Genomic DNA, 24,767 nt, shown 5'->3' on the forward strand with positions numbered 1-24,767 from the left:
AGGATGCCAAGGAAGAAACCACTGCCCCCACCCCAAAAAAAAACCCTGCTGCATGTCTCAAGTTTGCAAAAGACCACCTGATGTTCCACAACGTTTCTGGGACAATGTACTATGGACAGTTGAGACAAAAGCTGAACTTTTTGGCAGAAAAGCACACACCTGTGTTTGGAGGGAAAAGGGCAATGTACACTAACACCAAAACCTCATCACAACTGTGGAGAATGGTACTTCATCATGGTCTGGAGCTGCTCTGCTGCAACAGGACCTGGACAGCTAGCAATCATTCAGGAAACAATTAATTCAAAATTGCATCAAGACAACTTACAAGAGAATGTCAGGGTTGCGGTGCGTCACCTGAACTTAATTGAAGTTGGATGACGCACCAAGTCAATGATCCAAAACACAAGTAAATCAACAACAGAGTGGTTTAAAAAGAAGAAAATTCGTATTTTGGAACGCCCAAGTCAGAATCCAGACCTTAACCCAATTGAGATGCTGTGGCATGACGTGAAGAGGGCTGGTCATGCAAAGTAGCTCAGAAATATTGATGAACTGAAAAAACTTTGTATCGAGGAATGGTCTAAAATTCCTCTGTGCCATTGCGCAAGTCTGAGCAGCAGCTACAGGAAACGTTTGGTTGAAGTTATTGCTGTGATGGGAGGTCCTATTAGTTATTAAATACAAGGGTTCACATACTTTTTCCAGCCAGGACTGTGAATGATTAAACAATGTGTTCAATAAAGGTCTGAAAAGTACAAATGACTGTATTATTAATTTTGTGTTGTCTATTAACGAGATTTAGATGAATATCAGACTATATTCTATGAGCAGAAAACCAGGTAACTTCAACAGGTTCACAAACTGTTTTTTGAAACTGTAAAAACACACAACTGACATTATTTAAAAACTCTAAGCACAGTGTACCGTCTAATAGCCACACGTGTGCATGCGATTGTCAGTAGTTTGAAATGGATCAATAAGTTTTCTGTCCCAATCAATTGGCACTGTGTCTCATATAAACAAAAGGAATCGCAGCTTTTTTTCAATTAGATTTTGCTCTTTAAGAGTTGTCCCAAATAAGCAGCTTCCCCAATTAACCAGAATCCAGTGTAATTGATTTTATTACTTTGAGATACAATATGGTACATACCCATCTTACCCAATGAGCCGTTCACTCAATTACACTCACACAACCAATGAACCTAGTAATCCGTACGTCTTTGGAATGTGGGGAAACAGCCAAAGTCATGGGGAAAACTCAACGGCGTGGCCTCCAAAGCTGTCTGTGGCAATGAATTCCACAAGTTCACCACCCTCTGCCTGAACAAAAATTCCTCCTCTGGTAGCTCTAGGTTTTCTCTGGGAGCTTGATTCCCCCCCATACTCTAAAGACATGGGAGGAAATGGCTTTTGTAAATTGCCCCGAGTGTGTCAGTGAATAGAAGAATCAGTGGGAGTTAAAGGGAATGTGGGGAGAACTGCAAATCAATGGGATGAATGTAGGATCAGCGAAAAAGGGTGGTTGGTGGTCAGCATGGACTCTATGATGTTTCTGAACTGTAACTCCCTCTGATTCTAAACACCCTACCATAATCATCGAGCACTGTAAATGTAGGCTTACTATCCCTACGTTACTATCCCTTACTATCCATATTAATATGGGGAAGAACAGGGAAGTACAAAATATTGCAGTCTTTTATACAAACATATATAGAAAGAGTTATCCATTCAGCCCCTCATTACTTGGAGTGTAGTGTTCAGTGCTGGTCGCCTCATTATAAGGAGGATATGGAAGCCTTAGAGATGGTCCAAAGGAGGTTTACTGGGGTGCTGCTTGGGTTAGAGAGAATGTTTTATAACCATAGGTTGATTGAGTTAAGAGTTTTCTTTTTGGAATGAAAGAGGATGACAGGTGATTTGTTAGAGTATAAGATGATAAGAGGCATCCACAGAGTGGACATTCCCCCCCCCGCCAAGGTGGAAATGGTTAATACAAGAGGAACGTGTAGGAGGGAGGATATCAGACGAAGGATTTTTTTTTAAACACTGAGTGGTAAGCACGTAGAACATATTGCCAGGGATGGTGGTAGAGACAGATACAGTCAGGGCATTTAAGAGGCTCTTACATAGTCACATGCATGATAGAAAAAAATGGGGAGGGCAGAGTTAGATTGATTTTAGAGTAGGTTAAAACGTCAGCTCAACATTGTGGTGCAAAGGGTCTGTACTGTGCTGTGATGTTCTAAGTTCATTAAGATCACTCTGAATCTTTTGCATTCGTTCCGCTTTCATGCCAAAAGTCAAAGTAAAATTTAATACCAGATTACATATATGTCACCACATACAGCCCTGAGATTCTTTTTCCTGCAGGTATATTTAGCAAATGTATAGAACAGTAACTGTAAACAGGATCAGTGAACAACAAACTGCGCACAAGCAAATATAAAGCCTCTGTTATTATCCAAAACATTCCTGTACGCTTTGTGAGCATGCTCAGAGACTGAGGCTCCACAAGAACAGTCAGAAGATCGACTCTCCTCTGGGTGAAGTCATTTTTCGCTTTGGTCCTGCTGCCCGACTCTTATTTTAAGAGTTATTCCCTGTTTCTGGACACTCAGGTAGGGGAACATCACCTTCACACCTGCCCTGTGGGGCACCTTACAGAATTAAAGAGCATGGAAAAGGTCTTTAACCCACTGAGTCCACAGTTAAACACCTCTCACAGTAATCCCCATTCTGAGTTGTGCCACCTTCCTGTTGACCTCCTCTCAGTTTCTATCACTCTTGCAACACTAGGGGACAATTACATTCGCCAGTTACCCTTGGGATGTGGGAGTAACCAGGGAAACCCACACGGTCACAGCAAGAATATACAATTTAACCATATGTGCTCTGTGTGGAAAATCAAATTTGGTTCTCTGGAACTAAGAGGCAGCAGCTCTACTGGGCCATGCAATCTTTGGATGAGATATTAAACAAGCCACAATGTTCTCAATTAATTCGTCTCTCATTTTCTCTAACTCTACAGAAAACAGGCTATTTCTGCTCAATTTCTAACCAGTTCCAGAAATTGGGCTAACCTTCACTATAATCACTCTAGTATTAGCTTATCTTTCCACTGAAGGGCAATTTGATCTGCAGAGAATTTCCCAAGTGGGTGCTCACCAGGAACTTTATAATTAAAGGCATATTTCTCTCCATTTCACATTTGCATCAAAGACCAACATATAATTTTCCTTCCTACCTTATCATAGCGTAGAGGAGTACAGCACAGTTTAGGCTCTTCAGCCCACAAGTAGTGTTGACCTATATAAATCTACACCACAATCAATCTAACCCTTCTCTCCTACACAGCCCTTAACCCTCCAATTTTCTTACATCCCTCTGCCTAAGAGTCTTTTAAATGTCTCCATTTTATCAGCCTCTACCAGATCCCCTGGTGGTATATTCCAGGTACCCACCACTCTGTTAAAAATGCTTCATCTAACATCTCCTTTAAACATTCCTCCCCTCACTTCAAATGGATGTTCTCTGATATTTCCCTGGGAGAAATGCACTGCCTGTCCACTCTATTTATGCCTCTCATTATCTTGTACACCTCTATCAAGTTGCCTCCCAATCTTCTCCAAAGAAAAAAGCCCCAGATCACTCAAGCTTTCCTTATAAGACATGATCTCTAATACAGGCAGCATCCTGGTAAATCTCCTCTGCACCCTTTCTAAAGCTTCCGTATTATTTCTATAGAGGAGATCAGAACTGAACACAATACTCCAAATGTGGTCTAGCCAGTTTTTCAAAGCTGTAACATACTTCAACCCCCTGACTAATGAAGACCAACACACTATACACCTTTCTTAACCACCCTATCAACTTGTGCAGTAACTTTGAGGGAGTTATGGACATACAGCCCAATATCCCTCTGTTTTGTCATACTAAGAATCCTGCCATTAACCTTATACTCTGCCTTTAAATTTGATCTTCTAAAGTGTATCACTTTTCACTTTTACAGATTTAACTCCATATGTCACTTCTCAGCTTGGCATCCTTTCTATGTTCTGTAGTAACTTATGACAATCTTCTACTATATCCACAACCACGAACAACCTTCGCATCATCTGTAACATTGGCAAATTAGCTTTACAGATAGCTTCACAGTAGCAGCGCGGTGGATAGCACGAAGCGCTGCAGTATCAGCGACCCAGGTTCAATTTCCGCCGCTGCCTGTAAGGAGCGTGTACATTCTCTCCATGATCGAGTGGATTTCCTCCGGGTACTCCGATTTCCACCCACAGTCTAAAGGTTGGTAGGTTAATTGGTCATTGTAAATTGTCCCGTGACTGGGCTAGGGTTAAATCGGGGGCAGCTGGGTGGCACGGCTGGAGGGGCTGGAAGGGTCTATTCCACATTGCATCTAGATAATTTTTAAAAATAACTGTGCTGCCCTTCAACACTGACCAAACTGTGTATTCAATGCAATTTTGGACTCGAAGTCACTTGTTGGCATAAAATGTGACATTTAACTCAAAAATGTATTTGAATTAACATCAAAAAGCCTGTGTTCCAAAAGGCATGAGAGAGAAGAGCGACCAACTGGACTAAATGCAGTGCATTCCAGTTTACGTATCACAGTTACGTAAATTAAAAGGTATCAGAGAGAAGGCTTGCAATAAGTTGAAGACTCAGGATCCAAGTTTATTTGGCACACGTATGTCAAAACCCACAGTGAAAGGTGTCGATGGCGTTAACAACCAACACATCCAGGGATGTGTGAGACTCAGACCGCAAGTGTCGCCATATATTCCAGCACCGACATAGCACGCCATCACGCTCGGCAGAGCATAAGGAAAAACAAAACGACAACAGCAAAACACGCCCCATTCCTCCCTCCCATTACCTGCAACTCAAGCAAACGAAATTCTAATTTTGCGGAGGGTCTACTTACCTCTTCACGAACCACACGAGAAACAGTATTCACATTGGTGATGAGGGTGGGCGGGTAGAAGAAACCCTTCTGTGGCATTCCTTCAGACACCTGAAACACCTACAGTGAGAACATATGCAAACTCCTCTTCAAGATTCCATAAAAGTCCAAAGAAAAATATGTACCTATAAAGTGCCCTTCAGCTCTGCATCGTTTCTAAGTTCTGTAGTAACTTACGACAATCCTCTACTATATCCACAACCACTACCAACCTTCGCATCATCTGTAACATTGACAAATTAGCTTTACAGGTAATTTCACGGTAGCAGCGCGGTGGATAGCACGAAGCTATATACTGTCGGTGGCTGGTAAAAAGAGTCTTACTAGGAAATGTTTATCACAGGAGAGCCCAACTTTAAATGCATGGATGGAAATTACAATGGACACTTACAAAATGGAGAAGATAACAGCATCTGTTAATCATAAGCTGGAACAATTTAATTCATACTGGGGAAAACGGTTTCACTACATAATGCCTCATAGGTCTGATTTTACTCTCACAAATCAATGAATATGTTGTAAAAAAAAATCACTCCCTACTTGTACATAGTTTTTTCCTTTTGCTTGTTTTTTCCTTCCGCTCTTTTCTATAAGTGTACACCTCAGATAAATACTTTGTAGAGATTTGTGATATATATGATCATATGATATATATGTACAATGTCTGAAAAACATCTTATGGAAATGTTTGTTTGATGATGAACTTCAATAAAAAATAAATTACCAAAAAAAAAAGTGCCTTTCAGAAACTGAGGATGTCTCAAAAAAATGCATTCTTGTCAGTGAGAGATCCTGTCAAGGCAAGAAAATAAGGTAACTGATATGGCTATAGCAAGTGCCAAAATCGATAAGATAATGTACTTAGATAGGGCTTCTTCTGCTCAAAGGAAGAAGAGTAGGAAGAATAGCGTTACAGCTATAAATAGAGTGCAGTCCAAGTAGAAAGAAAGATGCATAGTCATAACAAAGTGTAGGCAGAGTCCACGGAGGGGAGGTCAGGTTCTGAGATGCACTGAGCTGTGTCCACAACTCTCTACAGTTTCTTGTGGAAAATAAAACAAAAATGAAGGACATAGATGGGGTAAATACGAACGAGCTTTTATCCACTGAGGTGGGCGAGACTGAAACTAGAGGTCATAGTGTAGGTTCAGGGTGAAAGGTGAAAGGGGGAATTTCTAAACTCAGAGAGTGGTGCAAGTGCGGACGAGCTGCCGGCGGAAATGGTGGATGTGGGTTTCACTGCAGTATTTAAGACAAACTTGGATAAATACATGGATGGGAGGCAGGTACAGGCAAATGGGACTAGCCAAAGTAACAATTTGCTGCAGATTAGATGGACCAAAGGATCTATTTCTTTGACTCTAAATGCAGATTAAAGGATTAAGGTTGGTTAGAGGTAACAAGAACAGGGAAGTTAAGGACCGGATTTCCTCTTAGCTCTTACCTCTGCTCCTTCGTTCCTTGCCTCCTCCACATACTCTGTAATTGTCTTCATCTGAGATTCGTCTACCAGTGCACCCATGTCAACGCCCTTATCCAGGCTATCACCCATGCGAAGACACCGCATGCGCTGCGTCAGTCGGTTAGTGAGCTCCTGAGCAATCGACTCCTGCATCAGCAGCCTGGAGCCAGCACTGCACACCTACAGCAGAAGCAATACCATCAACACTGCGAACCTCTGGCGTCTTTGAGCAATGTGCAAAACATGCTGGAGGAACTCAGCAGGCCAGGCAGCTACTATGGAGCAGCGTAAACAGTCAACGTTTTGGGCCAAGACCCTTCATCAGGACTGGAAAGGAAGGGACAGAAGTCAGAATAAGAAGGCAGGGAGGGGAAGGAGTACAAGCTGACAGGTGCAAAGAGAAGAAAGGTACTCTTTCTCCTTGCCAAGCTTCTTACTCTGTCTTCTGTGTCCTTCCTTTCCTGAAGGAGGATCTTGGCCCAAAACGACTGTTTATTCCTCTCTATATATGCTGCCTGACCTGCTGAGTTCCTCTAGCACTTTGTGTATGTTGCTCCAGGTTTCCGATATATACAGAATCTCTTGTGTCTTTGACAAATTATGATCTTGCTGAGGACTGAATGAAAACCATTCTCATTTTCTTCAGGATATGATGGCAGTACTTGTTACCTCCTGCAGGCCTATCATTGCAAAGCAAAGTGCCCAGTGATCGATTTGACCGGTGCAGCTAACCCTTCCAACCTGAAGAAAGAGGCTGTATTACTGAGCTGGAGCCTTTTAGAATACCAGCCATCATTGCAATTGTGACTGCAGAGAAAACTCACTGTCAGCTCCTCTAAACGAGGTACAGTAAGTGATTATAAACATATTCCCCCTTCACAAAACTGAACCTAAAGCCATCAACAGGGTCAAGGCCACACAGTTAGTACTTAGTCCCAGTACAGCACAATATAGTTCCATAGTATGAACGGAGCTCAGAAGGCAGGTCCACTCTGTGGTTTATGATGGCTGGGCTCTAGAGCTTATCCTTAGCAAATGGGGTGCACAAGCTGAATTGTCTGAAGTCTCACCACTACTCACCTGTCCCTGGTTGAACCAGACCGCATCTACCAGGCCTTCAACCACACTATCCAGATCAGCAGTGTCAAACACGATGAAGGGGGATTTCCCGCTAAGTTCCAGTGAGAGCTTCTTTCCCATGCCGGCTGTCAGTCGGCGGAGATGCCGTCCCACCTGCAGAGAAAGCACATCACATTTCTGACATGTCTGCGGAGGCACCAGAGACTGCAGACGCTGGAAACTGCTGGAGGAACTCAGCGGATTGAGCAGCATCTGTGGTGGGTGGGGCAGTAGGAACTGTCAACTCCATCTGTCTATCTCAGTCCACCAGTCGCCTCAGGTCTTTTCATTCCCATTACACTCTTCATACTGGCAACTTCTCCTTGTCATTCTCAGCCCTGATGCAGGGTTTCCATTCAGTCAACAATTCCTTCCACCACCACCCTGCCCCTCCCCACAGATTCAGCTTTGTTCCTCCAGCAGGTGGTTTGTTGCATGCTTCAGTCTCTAATGCCTGCATCTCACTACTTCAGATAATATCTACTCCCTTTCTAAACAACAGCACTGAGGAGGAATTTCTTTAGCCAGAGGGTGGAATCATTTCCACAGGTGGCTGTGGCCAAGTCGTTGGGTGTGCTTAAAATAGCAGTTGATGTGTTATGGATAAGTAAGGGTGTAAAAGGCTATGCGCAGAAGAATGGAGTTCAGAGGGATAATAAATCAGACACAATCAAGTGGCAGAGCAGAATCATTAGGCCAAATGGTATATTTCTGCTCCTATTTTTATAGGCTTATAAAGGCGCTAATGCTTTCTAACTTTACAAACACAGAGTTCTCTGGTGCATTGCACATATGTATTAGCCCCTTCAGCCATCAGTCTCCTGACCTCAACTCTGAACTGATTCCAAAAGCTACAGACTCACTTTCAAGGATTCTACAGTTCATGTTCCCAGTATTATTTATTCTTATTATCTCTTTTTTGTATTTGCAGATTATTTTCTCTTGCACATAAATGAAGGGAGAACCAGCAAATTCCAGCAAAAGACAAGTCTGTGCAAATACAAAAAAAATGTAAATAAATAATACTTACAACATGAATTGCAGAGTCCTCGAAAGTGAGTCTGTAGGTTTTGGTATCAGTTCAAAGTTGAGGTGGGGGTAACTTCATTCAAATTCTCCTCTTTTGTATATTGGTTGTTTTGTGTGTAGTTTTTTATTAATTCTATTATAGTTCTCTGTTTTAGTGTAAATGCCTGCAAGAAAATGGGTCCTGGGGTAGTAAATGGTGCTGGTGTTGAAGAGGGTTCAGTGGAGGTTTGCATTAATGATCTGGGGAATGAAAGGGTTAACAGGTGAGGACCATTTGATGGCTCTGAGCTTTGATGGGAGATTTGAAGAATGAGCAGTGGATAATAAGTTTACCTTGAACTTTGCATGTCCATAAGAATTATAAAGCAGCCAGGAAGGAGCTTGAAAAGGGACTTAGGAGAGCTGGAAGAAGACATGAGAAGACCTTAGTGAGTAGGATCAAGGAAAACTCCAAGGTGCTCCAACACGTGTGTATAATCCAAGAGAATGACTACACTGAGGATAGGATCAACCAGTGATATAAGAGGTGGTAGGGAGGCCTTTATTTTAGTATTCACCAGAGAGGGAGGCCTTGACAAATGTGAGGTCATCATACAAAGATAGATAAGGATAGATAAGTCCTGGATGGGGCTTAGGTTACTACAGAAACTGAGGGAAGAAATTGTTACGCTTTTGACGATGATCTTTGAGTCCTAATTGGCCACAGGAGTAATGCCAGAGGTTTGGAGAGTGGCAGACGTTATTCCTTTGTTCAAGACAGTTAACAGGACAATCCTGGGAATTATAAATGAGTAAGTCTAACATCAGTGGTGGGCGAACTATTGGGGAGGATTCTTAAGAGACAGGTTTACAAGCATTTAGAGAAGCATGTATTTGTGTGAGGGGCAGATCATGCCTCATGAGCCTGACTGACTTCTTTGAGTGAGTGACAAATTGACAAAGGTAGAGCAGTGGATGAGGTTTAAATGGATTTTACTAAGATGCTTGACAAGGTTCCCTGTGGTAGACTCTTTCAGAAAATCAAGAAGGCATAAGATCCAGGGAAATTTGGCTGTATCAATTCAGAATTGGCTTGTTCCCAGAAGGCAGAGGTTGGTGGCAGATGAAGTGCATTCTTCCTGGCGGTCTGTGACTATTGCTTTTCCACGAGGATCTGCTCTGAGACCACTACTCTGGGATTTTTATAAATGAATTAGGGGAGGAAATGGAAGTGTGGGTTTGTAAGTTTTCAGATGACATGAAGTTTGGTGGTGCTGTGCAGGTTGTTGTAGGTTATAACGGGATGTTTTGATAGGATGCAGAGCTGGGCAAAGAAATGGCAGGTGGAGTTTAGTCCAGTTAATTCACTTTGGAAGCTCAAAATTGAAGGCAGAGTTATTGACAGGATTCTTAACAGTGTGAAGGGACAGAGTCCATGCCCACAGGTTCCTCAAAGTTGCCACACACAGGTAGTTGAGATGTACAATATTGTATGTTGGCCTTCACTAGTCAGGGGATTGAGTTCAAGAGCTAAAGGTAATTTTACAGTCACTTCAAACTCTGGTTAGACCACATTTGGAGTGCAGTGTTCAGTTCTGGCTGCCTCAATGCAAGGAGGCAATGGTGAGGCTCACTTAGAGTATTGTGAACAATTTTGGGTCCCTTATTTAAGAAAGCATGTGCTGACATTGAAGAGGCTTCAGCAGTGGTGCACAAGAATGCTTCAGGGAATGAAAGGCTTATTGAATCAAGAGTGATTGATTACTCACTGTACCCACTGGAATTTGGAAGAATGAGAGGGGGATCTCACTGAGACATACCGAACTTTGAAAGGCCTAAATAGAGTGGACGTGGAACGGTTGTTTCCTACAGTGGGGGAGTCCAGGACTAGAGAACACAGCCTCAGAATAGAGGGAGTCCCCCTTCATCGTGTCAATATCACTGGCATACGTCATGAAATTTGCTGTTATGCAGCAGCAGCACACTGCAATACATAATAATAAAATTTGTAAATTACAGTAAATACATACATTTATACTTTAAAAGTTAAATTAAATAAGTGGTGCAAAAGGAGATTAAAAAGTCATGCAGTAGTGTGCCGGATTCACTGTCTATTTAGAAATTTGATGGCAGAGGGGAAGAATCTATTACTAAATTGTTGGGTCTATGTCTTCAGGCTCCTGTAACTCCTCCCTGACGGTAGCAATGAGAAGAGGGCATGTCCATCTGTTATCATCTGTGATTTGGGATGGCTTATTCTGGCATGAAAATCTCCTGCTCTCAGATGGTTATCACGGGATGGGAATCAGGTTCGCGTGTACGACAGCGCTCAATAATTCTCGGCTTTGTAAACGATCAAGCCCCATACAACTGTCAGTATTGAAGTCCAATTGCCACATGGAGCATCATTTTTGGATGCATGCCAATTGTACTAAGCACGGTAGAGACAAGTTCTTATCAGACTAAAGATATCATTGTGTATATGGTGGCACTAAGCACAAAGGACTAGATTACAGATCGTGAGAGACATAGATGAGGTAGTCAGTAACACTCATTTTTCCAGGGTTAAGGAGTCCAAAACTAGGGGCATGAGTTAGGATGAGAGGGAAAATATTTAAAAGGGATCTGAGGGGCACATTTTTCACACAGAACGTACCGAGTATATTGAACAAACTGCCAGAGGAAGTGGTTGAGGCGGGTACAATAGTATCACTAAAGAAGCAATTAGATAATTGCCCGCAAGAAAAATTTATCTCAAAATAGTAAATAGTAAAATATTTTTGATTAGGACTTTGATAATAAATTTACTCTGAACTTTGAGGTACATGGAGGGGTGGGACTTTGAGAGTGATGGGAAATTGGGACTAACTGGGTGAACAATGGACTGGTTGAACTGAAGACCCTATATGGATCTGACTATGGGTGATTTATAACACAAAGTAATAAAAAAATATATACTTTTGAACAGATTTAGGGGAAAATGTTTGAGAATTTAACTGCTAGTACCTTAGTGGAGCCAGTGAAGGTGACCTTGTCCACGTCCTGATGGGTTGCCAGCATGCTGCCAAATGATCCATTGCCCGTCACCACATTGAGGACACCGGGAGGAAGACCAGCCTCTGTGCAGATCTGTGCGAACAGCAGGGCAGTGAGACGTGTGTAGCTGTCTGGCTTCAATACCACGGTGTTACCTGCAGAACAAGGACAAATCAGGTGAGACAAGGGTACTTCAGAAAACGACACTACCTTCCAGCATCAGCCAAAGCATCCACGTACTGACAGTCATGGTCACGGAACCATTGAGCATTGACAGGAGCACTGTCACAAGAAAGGGAGATCAAGAGTTCATCTATTAGCGTAGGAGACGTCCATTCAAGAGTCTGATAAGAATGGGATAAAAGCATCCGAATCTGCTGGCACAGTAGAGGATGTACAAATTCTGGATATGAACATGAAAGTATTTGTTCCCTCACGCCTGTCATTCAACAAAATTAGAACCGATCTTCTGCCTTACACACCATTTTCTTGCCCCTCTCTGCATCATTTACAACTGATTAGTTAAATTAGCCACTGTTCTGAAATATACAATCCCAATTCCAATGAGAAAGTTCGCACAACTTTACAGAAAAATTAACAAGATTATTCTATTTTTAATATATTCAAAGATACAGCATAGTATCTTCTAGCCCAATGAGCCCGTGTCACCCAATTACAACCTTGTGACTAATTAAACTACTATCTCCTACAACTTTAGAATATGGGCGGAAACCAGAACACCCGGAGGAAACCTACACAGCCACAAGAAGAATGCACAAACTTCTTACAGACAGCAGCAGAACTGAACCCATGTCACTGGTACTGCAAAGCACTATGCTGTCCCACTTTGGTTAAGAGATATTGTAGTGTGCATGTAGCAAGAGTGCTTAAGACTCTTTGCACAGTACCGTATTTGTCAACGTGGAGTGCAGAGCGAGCTTGTAAATCTATATGCATCTACACACACACACGCACGCAAAAGTTTGGGCACCCCAGTCAAAATTTCTGTTACTGTGAATAGCTAAGCAAGTAAAAGATTACCTGATTTCCAAAAGGCATAAAGTTAAAGATGACACATTTCTTTAATATTTTAAGCAAGATTACTTTTTTTTAATCCAAAACAACAAAAAAGAAAAAGGGCCCGAAGCAGAAGTTTGGGGACCCTGCATGGTCAGTACTTAGTAACACCCCCTTTGGCAAGTATCACAGCTTGTAAACGCCTTCTGTAGTCAGCTAAGTGTCTTTCAATTCTCATTTGGGGGATTTTCACCCATTCTTCCTTACACAAGGCTTCTAGTTCTGTGAGATTATTGGGGCATCTTGCAAGCACTGCTCTTTTGAGGTCTATTCACAGACTTTCGATAATGTTTGGGTTGGGAGACTGTGAGGGCCATGGCAAAACCTTCAGTTTGCGCCTCTTGAGGTAGTCCATTGTGGATTTTGAGGTGTGTTTAGGATTATTATCCTGTTGTGGAACCCATCCTCTTTTCATCTTCAGCTTTCTTTTTTTTTCTCTCTTTTTTTTTCTCTTTTTTTTTTTACAGACAGTATGATGTTTGCTTCCAGAATTTTCTGCTATTTAATTGAATTCATTCTTCTCTCTACCAGTGAAATATTCCCTGTGCTACTGGCTGCAACACAAGCCCAAAGTATGGTCGATCCACCCCCGTGTTTAACAGTTGGAGGGATGATCTTTTTATGAAATTCTGCACCTTTTTTCTCCAAATATACCTTTGCTCATTGCGGTCAAAAAGTTCTATTTTAACTTCATCAGTCCACAGGAGTTGTTTCCAAAATGCATCGAGCTTGTTTAGATGTTCCTTGGCAAACTTTTGATGCTGAATTTTGTGGTGAGGACACAGGAAAGGTTTTCTTCTGATGACTCTTCCATGAAGGTCATATTTATGCAGGTGTTGCTGCACAGTAGAACAGTGCACCACCACTCCAGAGTCTGCTAAATCTTCCTGAAAGTCTTGGGTAGGGCTATGGCTTGTTCACAGTCATCGTCAGGAAAGGCCAGGTGATGCAAATTTCAAAGCTTTATAAATACCTTGACTCCTCAAACCTTGTCCTAACTGGTAGAGGAAAGAATGAATTCAATTGAATACCAGCAAATTCTGGAAGCAAATATCACACCGGCTGTAAAAAAGCTGAAGTTGAAAAGAGGACTGCTGCTAAAACAGGATAATGATCCTAAACACACCTCAAAATTTTCAAAGGACTGCCTCAAGAGGCGCAAGCTGAAGGTTTTGCCATGGCCCTCACAGTCTCCCGACCTAAACATCATCGAAAATCTGTGGATAGACCTCAAAAGGGCAGTGCATGCAAGACTGCCCAAGAATCTCACAGAATTTTGCAAGAATGAATGGGCGAAAATCCCCAAAACAAGAATTTAAAGACTCTTAGCTGACTACAGTAAGTGTTTACAAGCTGTGATACTTGCCAAAGGGGGCTGTTACTAAGTACTGACCATGCACTTTTGCTTGGGGCCCTTTTCCTTTTTTGTTATTTTGAAACTGTAAAGGATGGAGACAAAGTAATCTTGTTTAAAATATTAAAGAAATGTGTTATCTTTAACTTTATGCCTTTTGGAAATCAGGTCATCTTTTACTTGCTGAACTATAACAGAAGTTTTGACCAGGGATGGTGCCCAAACTCTGTGTGTGAGAGTGTGAGAGTGTGTGTGAGTGAGGGTGTGAGTGAGGGTGTGACTGAGTGAGTGACTGAGTGAGTGAGTGAGTGAGTGAGTGAGTGAGTGAGTGAGTGAGTGAGTGAGTGAGTGAGTGAGTGAGTGAGTGAGTGAGTGAGTGTGTGTGTGTGTGTGTGTGTGTGTGTGTGTGTGTGTGTGTGTGTGTGTGTGTGTGTGTCTTTTGCACAGTACAGTAAATGCGAAGTATACAATGAAGGCAGCGGTTGATGAGTGTGTATTAAGGCAGATGTTGATAGGTTCTTGATTAGTAAAGGGGTTAAGGATTACGTGCAGAAGGCAGGAAAATGAAGTTAAAATGGTCAGTCATGATTGAATGGTAGAGCAGACAATGTGCAGAATGGTCTTATTCTGATCTTATATCTGTTTTGTCTCATGGACATCATGAGAACATTATTTGGAGCAAAATCCTGCAGACGCTAGAAATCTGAAGCAAAAAGAGACATTGCAAAGTCCTCAGCAGGTCAACAAGCATCAATTGGGATGGCAGCAGGCAATACTTCAACTCAGATGGCCTTGATCAAACAGGAAAAGTGAGAAATTCTTAAAATCGTTAGTGTGGGAGCAGATGGATAGAAGATGAAACATCTCCTTCAGCGTAGAAACTACAGCTGACAGGGTAACATTGTGATTCTGAGTCCTCGGTTGGTTGGAGTTGACCATGGATGTTGCATCCTAGTTGTGTATAATTGGTCATTATGCAAGCCAGGGCAGTACAATATGCAGAGCAAGCTGTTGCCCATGTAGCAAGCTCTGCCTCTCCTCGCATCTGATGAATCCAAAAAACATCAGAGACTAATACAGTTTAGCACCAGTGGCATTGCAGGAATTACCAGCCAGCATTGAACCCACGTAGGACTGCCTTTGGGAATCCAGCTCCAGATTTTTCCTCAGAGTTTAATCCCAAAACCTTCCCATGAGTGGGTATAGCCGCAAGGCAGCAGAGGTTTGAGATCAGAGTTTTCCTTCTCCTATATGAGCCTCCAATCATGGCTGACAAGCCTCATCTGCCCAAAGTGGCTGGTTTTGAGGTGACAATAACCTGCCTTTGCCCTTTCTCCTGTCAGTAGAAATAGTTTGCCTGGCTTAGTAGCTAAGCCACACGTGAAGTCCAGGAGCTGGTCTTGGTTGTGAAGGCTATTTCAGATGCAGCCCATTGCGAGCATTTAATCGTAGCATTTATAGAGCATTTAATAGAGCATTTACTCCACCTCCCCTCCACACCCCCACCCCCAGCTATGACAACCTTAGGGAACCAATTGCTTTATTAATTGCAATGCTGGAGGAACTCAGTAGGTCAATGGAGGAGAATAAACAGTCGACGTTTTGGGCCAAGATCCTTCATCAGGATTGGAAAGGAAGGGAGAAGTAGCCAGAATAAAAAGTTTGAGAAGTCAAAACGATTCAGAAACAAAGTGACTGCCACATGTGTTGGGGGAAATAATTATCCAAAATTGTTAAGTTATGGTTAACAATTACAGTTGTAATGCCAAAGTGTGAATGTTTACTCTATGCTTCATGAGAGGAAAAAGGAAGTGGGGATCAGATAGAGAGAAGTCAGGGACAGATAATTAATCTTATCAAGCATGCAAGCAAAATTATGTTGAAAGTCATCTTGAACAAACTGAAATCTTGATGGAATTTAGAAGGATGAGGGAGGATCTCATTGAAACCTTTCGAAAGTTGAAAGGCCTAAACAGAGTAGATGTGGAAAGGATATTTCCAATGGCGGCGGAGTCTAGGATGAGAGGGCACAGCCTCAGGATAGAGGGACGCCCATTTAAAACAGAGATATGGAGCAATTTCTTTAGCCAGACAGTGGTGAATTTGTGGAATTTGTTACCACAGGCAGCTGTGGAGGCCAGGTTATTGAGTGCATTTAAGGCAGAGATTGATAGGATCTTGATTGGACACAGGATGAAAGGTTACAGGGAAAAGGCCGGTGGGGGGACAGGGTGAGGCTGAGGATGGGAAAAATAAGATCAGACATGATTGAATGGCAGAGCACTCAATGGACCAAATTGCCTTATTCTGCTCCCATGTCTTATGGACTTAACTGGACACACAAGAAATTACGGATACTGGCGCTGGCATCTGGAGCAACAAAAAAGCAAACTGCTGGCAGAACTCAGTAGGTCAAAGACCATCAGGGAAGACAAAGGGATGGTTGACATTTCAGGCCGTGACCTGAAAAAGGTCTTGCATAGTCGACCATCTGTTTCCCACCAGACATCCTGTAAGACACCGGTTTGGTTTTATCTGCTTTCAGCCTAAATAAAGCTTCTCATTCTGCACCAATTCCCCATCTCTTGGAACTACAGTTATAGACCCATGCTGTATCTTTCCACATCTGCAAGATTTGCACTGAGACCGAGATGCAAGCTCTATCTTGTACTTTGTTTAGCTTCAAGCTAGCTTCAGGCTTCTTTGCCATTGAGCACTGAGGGACTTCACTCACTGATGTGAAAAGCTGAAGCTTAGCAAAGGAGACAAGAGGGGTATGCAACTTCTAGTGAAGACCTGGAACCTGACATCGGTGTGAATTCAGGATTCTAAGCATATGTAAAAAGTTTTTCTCTAATAGTTAGCTAAATATTAAATTCAGTGACTGCTTATCAGCTTAGATGAGCAAGATGATTAGTTTAATGACCCCACAGAACAAAGATTCCAGATAGCAATCTTGCACTGAAATTATAAACAACAATTACAGTAAATGCCAAACAAATCAACCAGTTCCTCATCTAACCAGGTAACACAGATGCAAACTACAGCCTGGACATCCATCTGCAGGTCTGAAACAAAGTGAATCAACAGTGTAGCCTAGGAAGAAATTCTGTCTCTGCAGTGTTCCTTAGGAAGCTGCTCCTTATTGTTCAAATGTTTTTATAAATAAGAGCAACAAGACCAAGTAGAAGTAGACCATTTGGCCTATCGAGTCTGCTCACAGCTGATCCTTTCCCTCCCCCACCCCCCCTTCAGCCCCAATCCTCAGCCTTCTCCTTGTAACCTTTGCTGCTGAGTCCAATCAGGAACCTATCAAACCCTTAAATACACCCAATGACCTGGCCTCCACAGCTGCCTGTGCTAACAAATTCCACAGATTCACCATCTGGCTAAAGAAATTTCTCCACATCTCTGTTTTAAATGGACGTCCCTCTATCCTGAGGCTGTGCCCTCTTGCCCCCCACTACGGGAAACATCCTTTCCACATCTACTCTGTCAAGGCCTTTCAATATTCGAAAGGTTTCAATGAGAATGCTCCTCATCCTTCTAGATTTCAGCAAGTACAGACCTAGAGCCATCAAACATTTCTTGAATGATGACCCTTTCATTCCCAGATCATCTTTGTGAACCTCCTCTGAACCCTCTCCAAAGGTGGCACATCTTTGCTTACATGAGCCCAAAACTGTTCACGATACTCAAGATGAGTCCTCACCTTATAAAGCCTCAGCATCACATCCCTGCTCCTGTATTCTAAACCTCTTGGAATGAATGATAACATTTAATTTGCCTTCCTCACCACTGACTCAACCTGCAAGTTAACCTTTAGGATGTTCTGCATAAGAACTCCCAAGTCCCTTTACATTTCAGATTTTTGGATTTTGTCCCTGTTTAGAAAATAGTCTGCACATTTATTTCTACCACCAAGTGCATGACCATTCATTTTCTAACATGGCATTTCACTTGCCAATTTCTTGCCCATTCTCCTAATCTGTTTAAGTCCTTCTGCAGCCTTCCTGTTTTCTCAATACTACCTGCCCTTCTACCAATCTTTAAACCGTCTGCAAACTAAGCAACAAAGCCATCTATTCCATTAGCTAAATCATTGGCATACAGCATAAAGAGGTCCCAACACCGACCCCACTAGTCTCTGGCAGCCAACCAGAAAAGGATCATGGGAAAAGGACCCACCCAGCCAACAAACTTTTTGTCCCACTTCCCTCTGGGAGAAGGTTCCGGAGCTTGAAGATTCGTACGGCCAGATTTGGGAACAGCTTCTTTCCAACTGTGATAAGACTGCTGAACAGATCCTGACCCGGATCTGAGCCGTACCTTCCAAATATCTGTACCTGACTTGCACTTACTTTCCCTTTTCTATTTTCTAATTATGATTTATAATTTAAATTTTTATTATATTTACTTCAATTTGTACATCAGGGAGCGCAGAAACAAATATCACTGTGATGATTGTACGCTCTAGTATCAATTGTTTGGTGACAATAAAGTAAGTAAGTGTTTGAAATACCCAGAGGCTGACAGAGAAAAATGGCTTCAGTGTGTGCTGCTGCAGTTTGCTTTACTTCTCTTGGTTACGATCATTCAGGAATAAGCAGACCACAGTGCTATGTAGACTCACAGAGGGATTCTGTGCGGAAACAAGTCCTCCATCATCCTGACAGCAGCCACCCATTAATGCTGCCTTACACCATTCTTGCAGAATGGAGATGAGGAGAAATTTCTTTTGCCAGAGAGTGGTGACTCTGTGGAATTCTTTACCACAGGCAGCTGTGGAGACCCAGTCTCTATGTACATTTAAGGCAGAGGTTGATGAATTCTTGATTGGTCAGTGCATGAAGGGAAACGGAGAAGGCAGGAGACAGAGCTAATCCAATGGGCCAGATAGCCTAATTATGCTCCTAAATCTGATGGTCTTAAGGTGCCCTCAGCCCACTACTTTGCTCACTATACACATAATTGTGTGGCCAGATTCTGCTCCATTTACATCCACAATGTGTAAACTCCAGACACAGCACAGGAGGACAGGATTGAACCCAGAGCAGTTCGTGTGGGTGCCCTCTGGGTGCTTGTATTCTTCACGTGTTCCAAGAATATGCAGATCGGTGGGTTAATTAGCCACTGTAGATTGTTCCTTATGTGAAGATAGTAGGAGAGATGTAATTTTTGTTCATTAGTAAGCAGCTTATTGTCACACTTACTGGGACACACTGAAAGACTTTGTTCTGAATGCCATTCATGTTGATCATTGCAAACCTGGGTACATCAAGGCAGTAATAGCATGCAGTATGAGATACAAGGAAAGTGCAGTGCAGGCAGACAGTAAGATGCAAGAGTTGTGACGAGATAGATCACAAAATCAAACCTTCATATTTTATCATTCAAGAGTGCAAGTACCTTACAGCAGTGGGCAGAAGCATTCTTGAGCTTGGTGGCACACGGTCTCGAGCTTTCTGCCTGATAAGAAAGAAAGAGATGGAGGGGGGAGAGAAAATCACCACAGTGGGAGGGGACTTTGATTATGCTGGCTGCTTTCCTGAGACGTGGGAAACCTCTGCAAGGTAGATGGAGGGGAGGACTCCATCTACAATTTCACAAATGACCATACCACCACAGAGGACTGGATGTCAAGCAGTAATGAGACAGGGTACAGGAAGGTAGCAAGCCTTGTGATATGGTGTCAAAACAACAACCTTTCCCTAGATGTCAGCTGGTCACTGATTTCAGGAAACAGCGTAGAGTGCACACCCTTGAGTGTATCAATGGTATTGAAGGGGAGATGGTTGAGAGCTTTAAGTTCATAGGTTTAAATATCAATAGTTTGCCCTGGTCAAACCACAATGACACTATGTCCAAGAAAGCACACCACCACCACTATTTCCTCAGACAGCTAAGGAAATCCTGCATGTCCTCTCAACAATCTTTATAGATGATTGATCCAGATGCATCACGGCTTGGTATGACAACTGCTCTGCCAAGACCACAAGAAATTGTGAGTTCTGCATACAGTCCAATCTAACATGAAAACTAGCCTCTCCTTCATCTACCTTGCAGAGGTTTCCCACGTCTCAGGAAAGCAGCCAACATTATCAAAGTCCCCTCCCACTGTGGTGATTTTCTCTCCCCCCTCAATCTCTTTCTTTCTTATCAGGCAGAAAGCTCGAGACCGTGTGCCAGCAAGCTCAAGAATGCTTCTGCCCACTGCTGTAGGGTACTTGCACTCTTGAATGATAAAATATGAAGGTTTGATTTCGTGATCTACCTCGTCACAACTCTTGCATCTTACTGTCTGCCTGCACTGCACTTTTCTTGTATCTCATACTGCATGCTATTACTGCCTCTGCTTGTACTGCCTTGATGTACCCAGGTTTGCAATGATCAACATGAATGGCATTCAAGTTTTCAGTGTGTCCCAGTATGTGTGACAATAAGCTGCTTACTAATGAACAAAAATTACATCTCTCCTACTATCTTCACATAAGGAACAATCTACACTGGCTAATTAACCCACCGATCTGCATATTCTTGGAACACGTAAAGAATACAAGCACCCAGAGGACACCCACACGAACTGCTCTGGGTTCAATCTTGTCCTCCTGTGCTGTGTCTGGAGTTTACACATCCACCCTGTGATGTGGCATTCCTTCAGTTTCTTTACACATTCTTCAATCCAGGGACATAAAACCATAGAACATTACAGCACAGAAACAGGTCTTTTGGCCCTTCTTGGCTGTGCCAAACCATTTTTCTGCCTAGTCCCACTGACCTGCACCTGGACTATATTCCTCCATATACCTCTCATCCATGTAGCTATCCAAGTTTTTCTTAAATGTTAAAAGTGAGCCCGCATTTACCACTTCATCTGGCAGCTCATTCCACACTCCCACCACTCTCTGTTTGAAGAAGCCCCCCCCTCAATGTTCCCTTTAAACTTTTCCCCCTTCACCCTTAACCCATGTCCTGTGGCTTTTTTCTCCCCGAGCTTCAGTGGAAAAAGCCTGCTTGCATTCACTCTATCGACATCTGAGATAATCTCTCAGCTCCATCCTGATAACAAAAATTCTCCATCCCAGGCAACTTCCTGGTGAACCTCCTCTGCACCCTCTCCAGCACACTCATATCTTCCCAATAATGTAGTGACCAGAATTTCACACAGAACTCCTGATGAGAGCTATAGGTTTCTAGAGAATTGTTTATTTTTCACATGTTCAAAAATCCTTCCTATAATGAGACATAAGAGCAGAATTAGGCCATTTGGCCCATCAAGTCAGCCATCCCTCTCAACCCCATCCTCCCCATATCCTATCACACCCTGACTAATCGAGAACCTCTGTCTTAAAGACAGCAAATGACCTGGTCTTCAGTCACCTAATGGCAACAAATCCCGCATATTCACCACCCTCTGGCTAAAGAAATTCCTCCTTAGCTCTGTTCTAAATAGATGTCCCTCTATTCTTCTTTTCATGTTGTGGCAGGAATGGAGGCGTCCATTTTGTGAGCTGTTTGGTGAGCTTGGATAACTTAACTGGAGTAATTCAATGGGGACACAAGGAGTTTCTGCTAGTAATCTACAGAATCTGAGACCATTCTCATATAAGCTGTTTATCATGTAAAAATACAAGCCTGAAGTAGGAATAGCCTGTGACCTGGTCATGCAGACTCAGTGTATGCTGATCTGGTTGGGATGGTTTGAACCTGTCTGAGCTGGATAAACCAAAAGAAATCACAAGGCCAAAAGAAAAAAACCATAAAGCAGTACTACTTGTAGCCATGGGCCATATCCAAAGAGAACTGACAAAGGTCAGGAGATGATCTTGAGCCAACAAAATTGAAACATCATAGATTAGTCTGATGAAGAAAATAAGAATGGAGGATTTTTGGGAGCACAGGCAGTGATAACTCTGCGGAGACCAACTACTGCATAAGTGGATGACCTCACGTTGAAGACGTGGAGATTACATAAGAACATAAGAGATAGGAGCAGGAGTAGGCCAATCGGCCTGATTCAATCTTAACTGATCCAATCTTAACTCTAGTTTTCACCGAATCCCACAAGGCAACAGTGCCAACCAACAGGGCACCATGCCGCCCATTTTATTTTATTATTCATCCCGCCCAAACCCATGTGATCACCTGGGGGAAAAAAAAACAATTTGCCAATTGAGGAGAAAAAATCTGGAAAATTCCTCTCCAACCCATCCAGGCTATCGAAAACTGGTCCAGGAGATCACATGGCTGATCTAAACCTAGCCTCATGTCCACTTACCTGCTCGCTCACCGTATCCCCTAATGCCATTTTTATCCAGGAAAATGTCTATCTCCGTTTTGAATTTATTGAGTGTAGTAGCTTCCACAGCTCTCTGGGGCAGTAAATTCCACAGCCCCACTACCCTCTGAGTGAAGAAATTTCTCCTCATCTCAGTCCTGGAACAGCATCCCCTTATTTTAAGATTATGCCCTCTAGTCCTAGTTTCACCCATCATTGGGAACATTCTCCCCGCATCCACCCAATCAAGCCCCTTCACAATCTTATATGTTTCAATAAGATCGCCTCTCATTCTTCAGAACTCCAATGAGTAGAGTCCCAATCTACTCAACCTCTCATCATACATCAACCCACCCATCCCCGGAATTAACCTAGTGAATCTTCACTGCACTGCTCGAGAGCCAGTATGTCCTTTCTTAAATATGGACACCAGAACTGCACGCAGTACTCCAGGTGTGGTCTCACCAATACCTGGTACAACTGCAGTAAGACCTCCCTGTTCTTATACTCCATCCCCCTAGCAATAAAAGCCAGCATTCCATTGGCCTTCTTGAGCACCTGCTGTACTTGCATACTAACTTTTTGTGTTTCCTGCACCAGGACCCCCAGATCCCTTTACACAGAAGCACTTTCCAGTTTCTCTCCATTTAGATAATAACTTGCTCTATTATTTTTCCTGCCAAAGTGCAAGACCTCACACTTGTCAGTATTATACTTCATCTGCCAAATGTCTGCCCAATCACTCAGCCTATCTATGTCCCCCTGCAGGGTTTCAATGTCCTCCGCACACTCCCTCCCATCTTTGTGTCATCAGCAAACTTCGATACATTGCACTTAGTCCCTTTCTCCAAATCATTAATATAGATTGTAAAGAGTTGGGGTCCCAACACTGACCCCTGCGGAACACCACTAGTCACCAACTGCCAGTCTGAGAATAAACCATTTATCCCAACTCTCTGTTTTCTGTTAGAAAGCCAATCCTCCACCCATGCCAGAATATTATCCCCAATCCCATGATTTTTTACTTTAAGTAATAATCTTTGGTGTGGCACCTTGTCAAATGCCTTTTGGAAGTCCAAATACACCACATCCACTGGTTCCCCTTTATCTACCCTATATGTTATGTCCTCAAAGAACTCCAACAAATTTGTCAAACATGACTTCCCTTTTGTAAAGCCATCCTGACTTTGTCCTATTAAGCTATGTTTATCCAAATGCCCTGTTACTGTTTCCTTAATTATCAATTCCAACATTTTGCCAACCACAGATGTTAGGCTAACTGGCCTATAATTCCCAGCCTTCTGTCTATTGCCCTTTTTAAATAAAGGAGTTACATTAGCATTTTTCCAATCTGCCGGGACCATTGCCGAGTTTTGAAAAATTATCACTAATGCATCCACAATCCCGACCGCCACTTCCCTTAAGACCCTAGGATGCAAGCCATCCGGTCCAGGGGATTTATCCACCTTCAGTCCCATTAATTTATCAAGTACCATTTCCTTGATGATTTGAATCGTAGTTAGCTTCTCTCCCCCTAGAGCCCCCTGTTTATCCAGTGTTGGGATGTTTTGAGTGTCCTCTACTGTAAAAACTGATACAAAATATTTGTTCAGCGTTTCCGCCATCTCCATGTCCCCTACCATTAATTTCCCGGTCTCATTTTCTAGGGGACCAACATTTACTTTAGCCACCCTTTTTCTTTTTATGTAACTATAAAAACTCTTACTATCTGCTTTTATGTTTTTCGCCAATTTACTTTCATAATCTATCTCCCCCTTCTTAATCAATCTTTTTGTTATTTGCTGCTGATCTTTAAAAGCTTAACCTTTAGCCATTGCTATTCGTGAATCTTCTAATATTTTTGGTATTACTCGTAATGAGAAATTATATAAATTATCACTCTATGCTGATGATTTGCTGTTATATATTTCTGATCTTGATAGATCTATTCCCACTATTTTATCCTTGTTGGCTCAATTTGGTAGTTTTTCTGGTTATAAATTAAACTTAGATAAGAGTGAATTATTCCCTTTAAATGCGCAAATTTTATTGAATGACAGGATTCCATTTAAAGTTGTTACTGATAATTTTACCTATTTAGGTATAAAAATTACCAAGAAATATAAAGATTTATTTAGACTGAATTTTTTACCTATGCTTCTTCAAATACAACATCTTACTACAAGATGGTCTCCCTTATTTTTATCATTAGTTGGTCGGATTAATGCTACTAAAATGATGATTTTACCAAAATTTTTATACTTATTTCAAGCCTTACCAATTTTTATTCCTAAATCCTTTTTTGACAACATTGATTCAAAAATTTCCTCATTTGTGTGGCAAAACAAAAACCCTAGGTTAAGTAAAAGGCAATTACAAAAATCTAAGAAAGATGGTGGTTTAGCTTTGCCTAACTTTAGATTTTATTATTGGGCGAATAATATTCGTAACC

At 42.3% G+C, this 24,767-nt stretch overlaps 1 protein-coding gene across 2 annotated transcripts in view; it reads right to left on the reverse strand.

The window, feature by feature from the left end:
* The window catches only part of aldh16a1 (aldehyde dehydrogenase 16 family, member A1), a 97,615-nt gene that overhangs the window by 38,795 nt on the left and 34,053 nt on the right, over positions 1-24,767 (reverse strand). For both annotated transcript variants that reach the window (XM_059953980.1, XM_059953979.1), the window contains 4 exons: positions 11,577-11,761; positions 7,524-7,676; positions 6,426-6,623; positions 4,943-5,041 (listed from right to left, as the gene is read on the reverse strand). In XM_059953980.1, the coding sequence (XP_059809963.1) occupies positions 4,943-5,041; positions 6,426-6,623; positions 7,524-7,676; positions 11,577-11,761 (635 nt within the window). The remainder of the gene's footprint in view (positions 1-4,942; positions 5,042-6,425; positions 6,624-7,523; positions 7,677-11,576; positions 11,762-24,767) is intronic.

The sequence above is a fragment of the Hypanus sabinus genome, chromosome 29 (assembly GCF_030144855.1).
Source record: "Hypanus sabinus isolate sHypSab1 chromosome 29, sHypSab1.hap1, whole genome shotgun sequence".
NCBI classification, from domain to species: domain Eukaryota; kingdom Metazoa; phylum Chordata; class Chondrichthyes; order Myliobatiformes; family Dasyatidae; genus Hypanus; species Hypanus sabinus.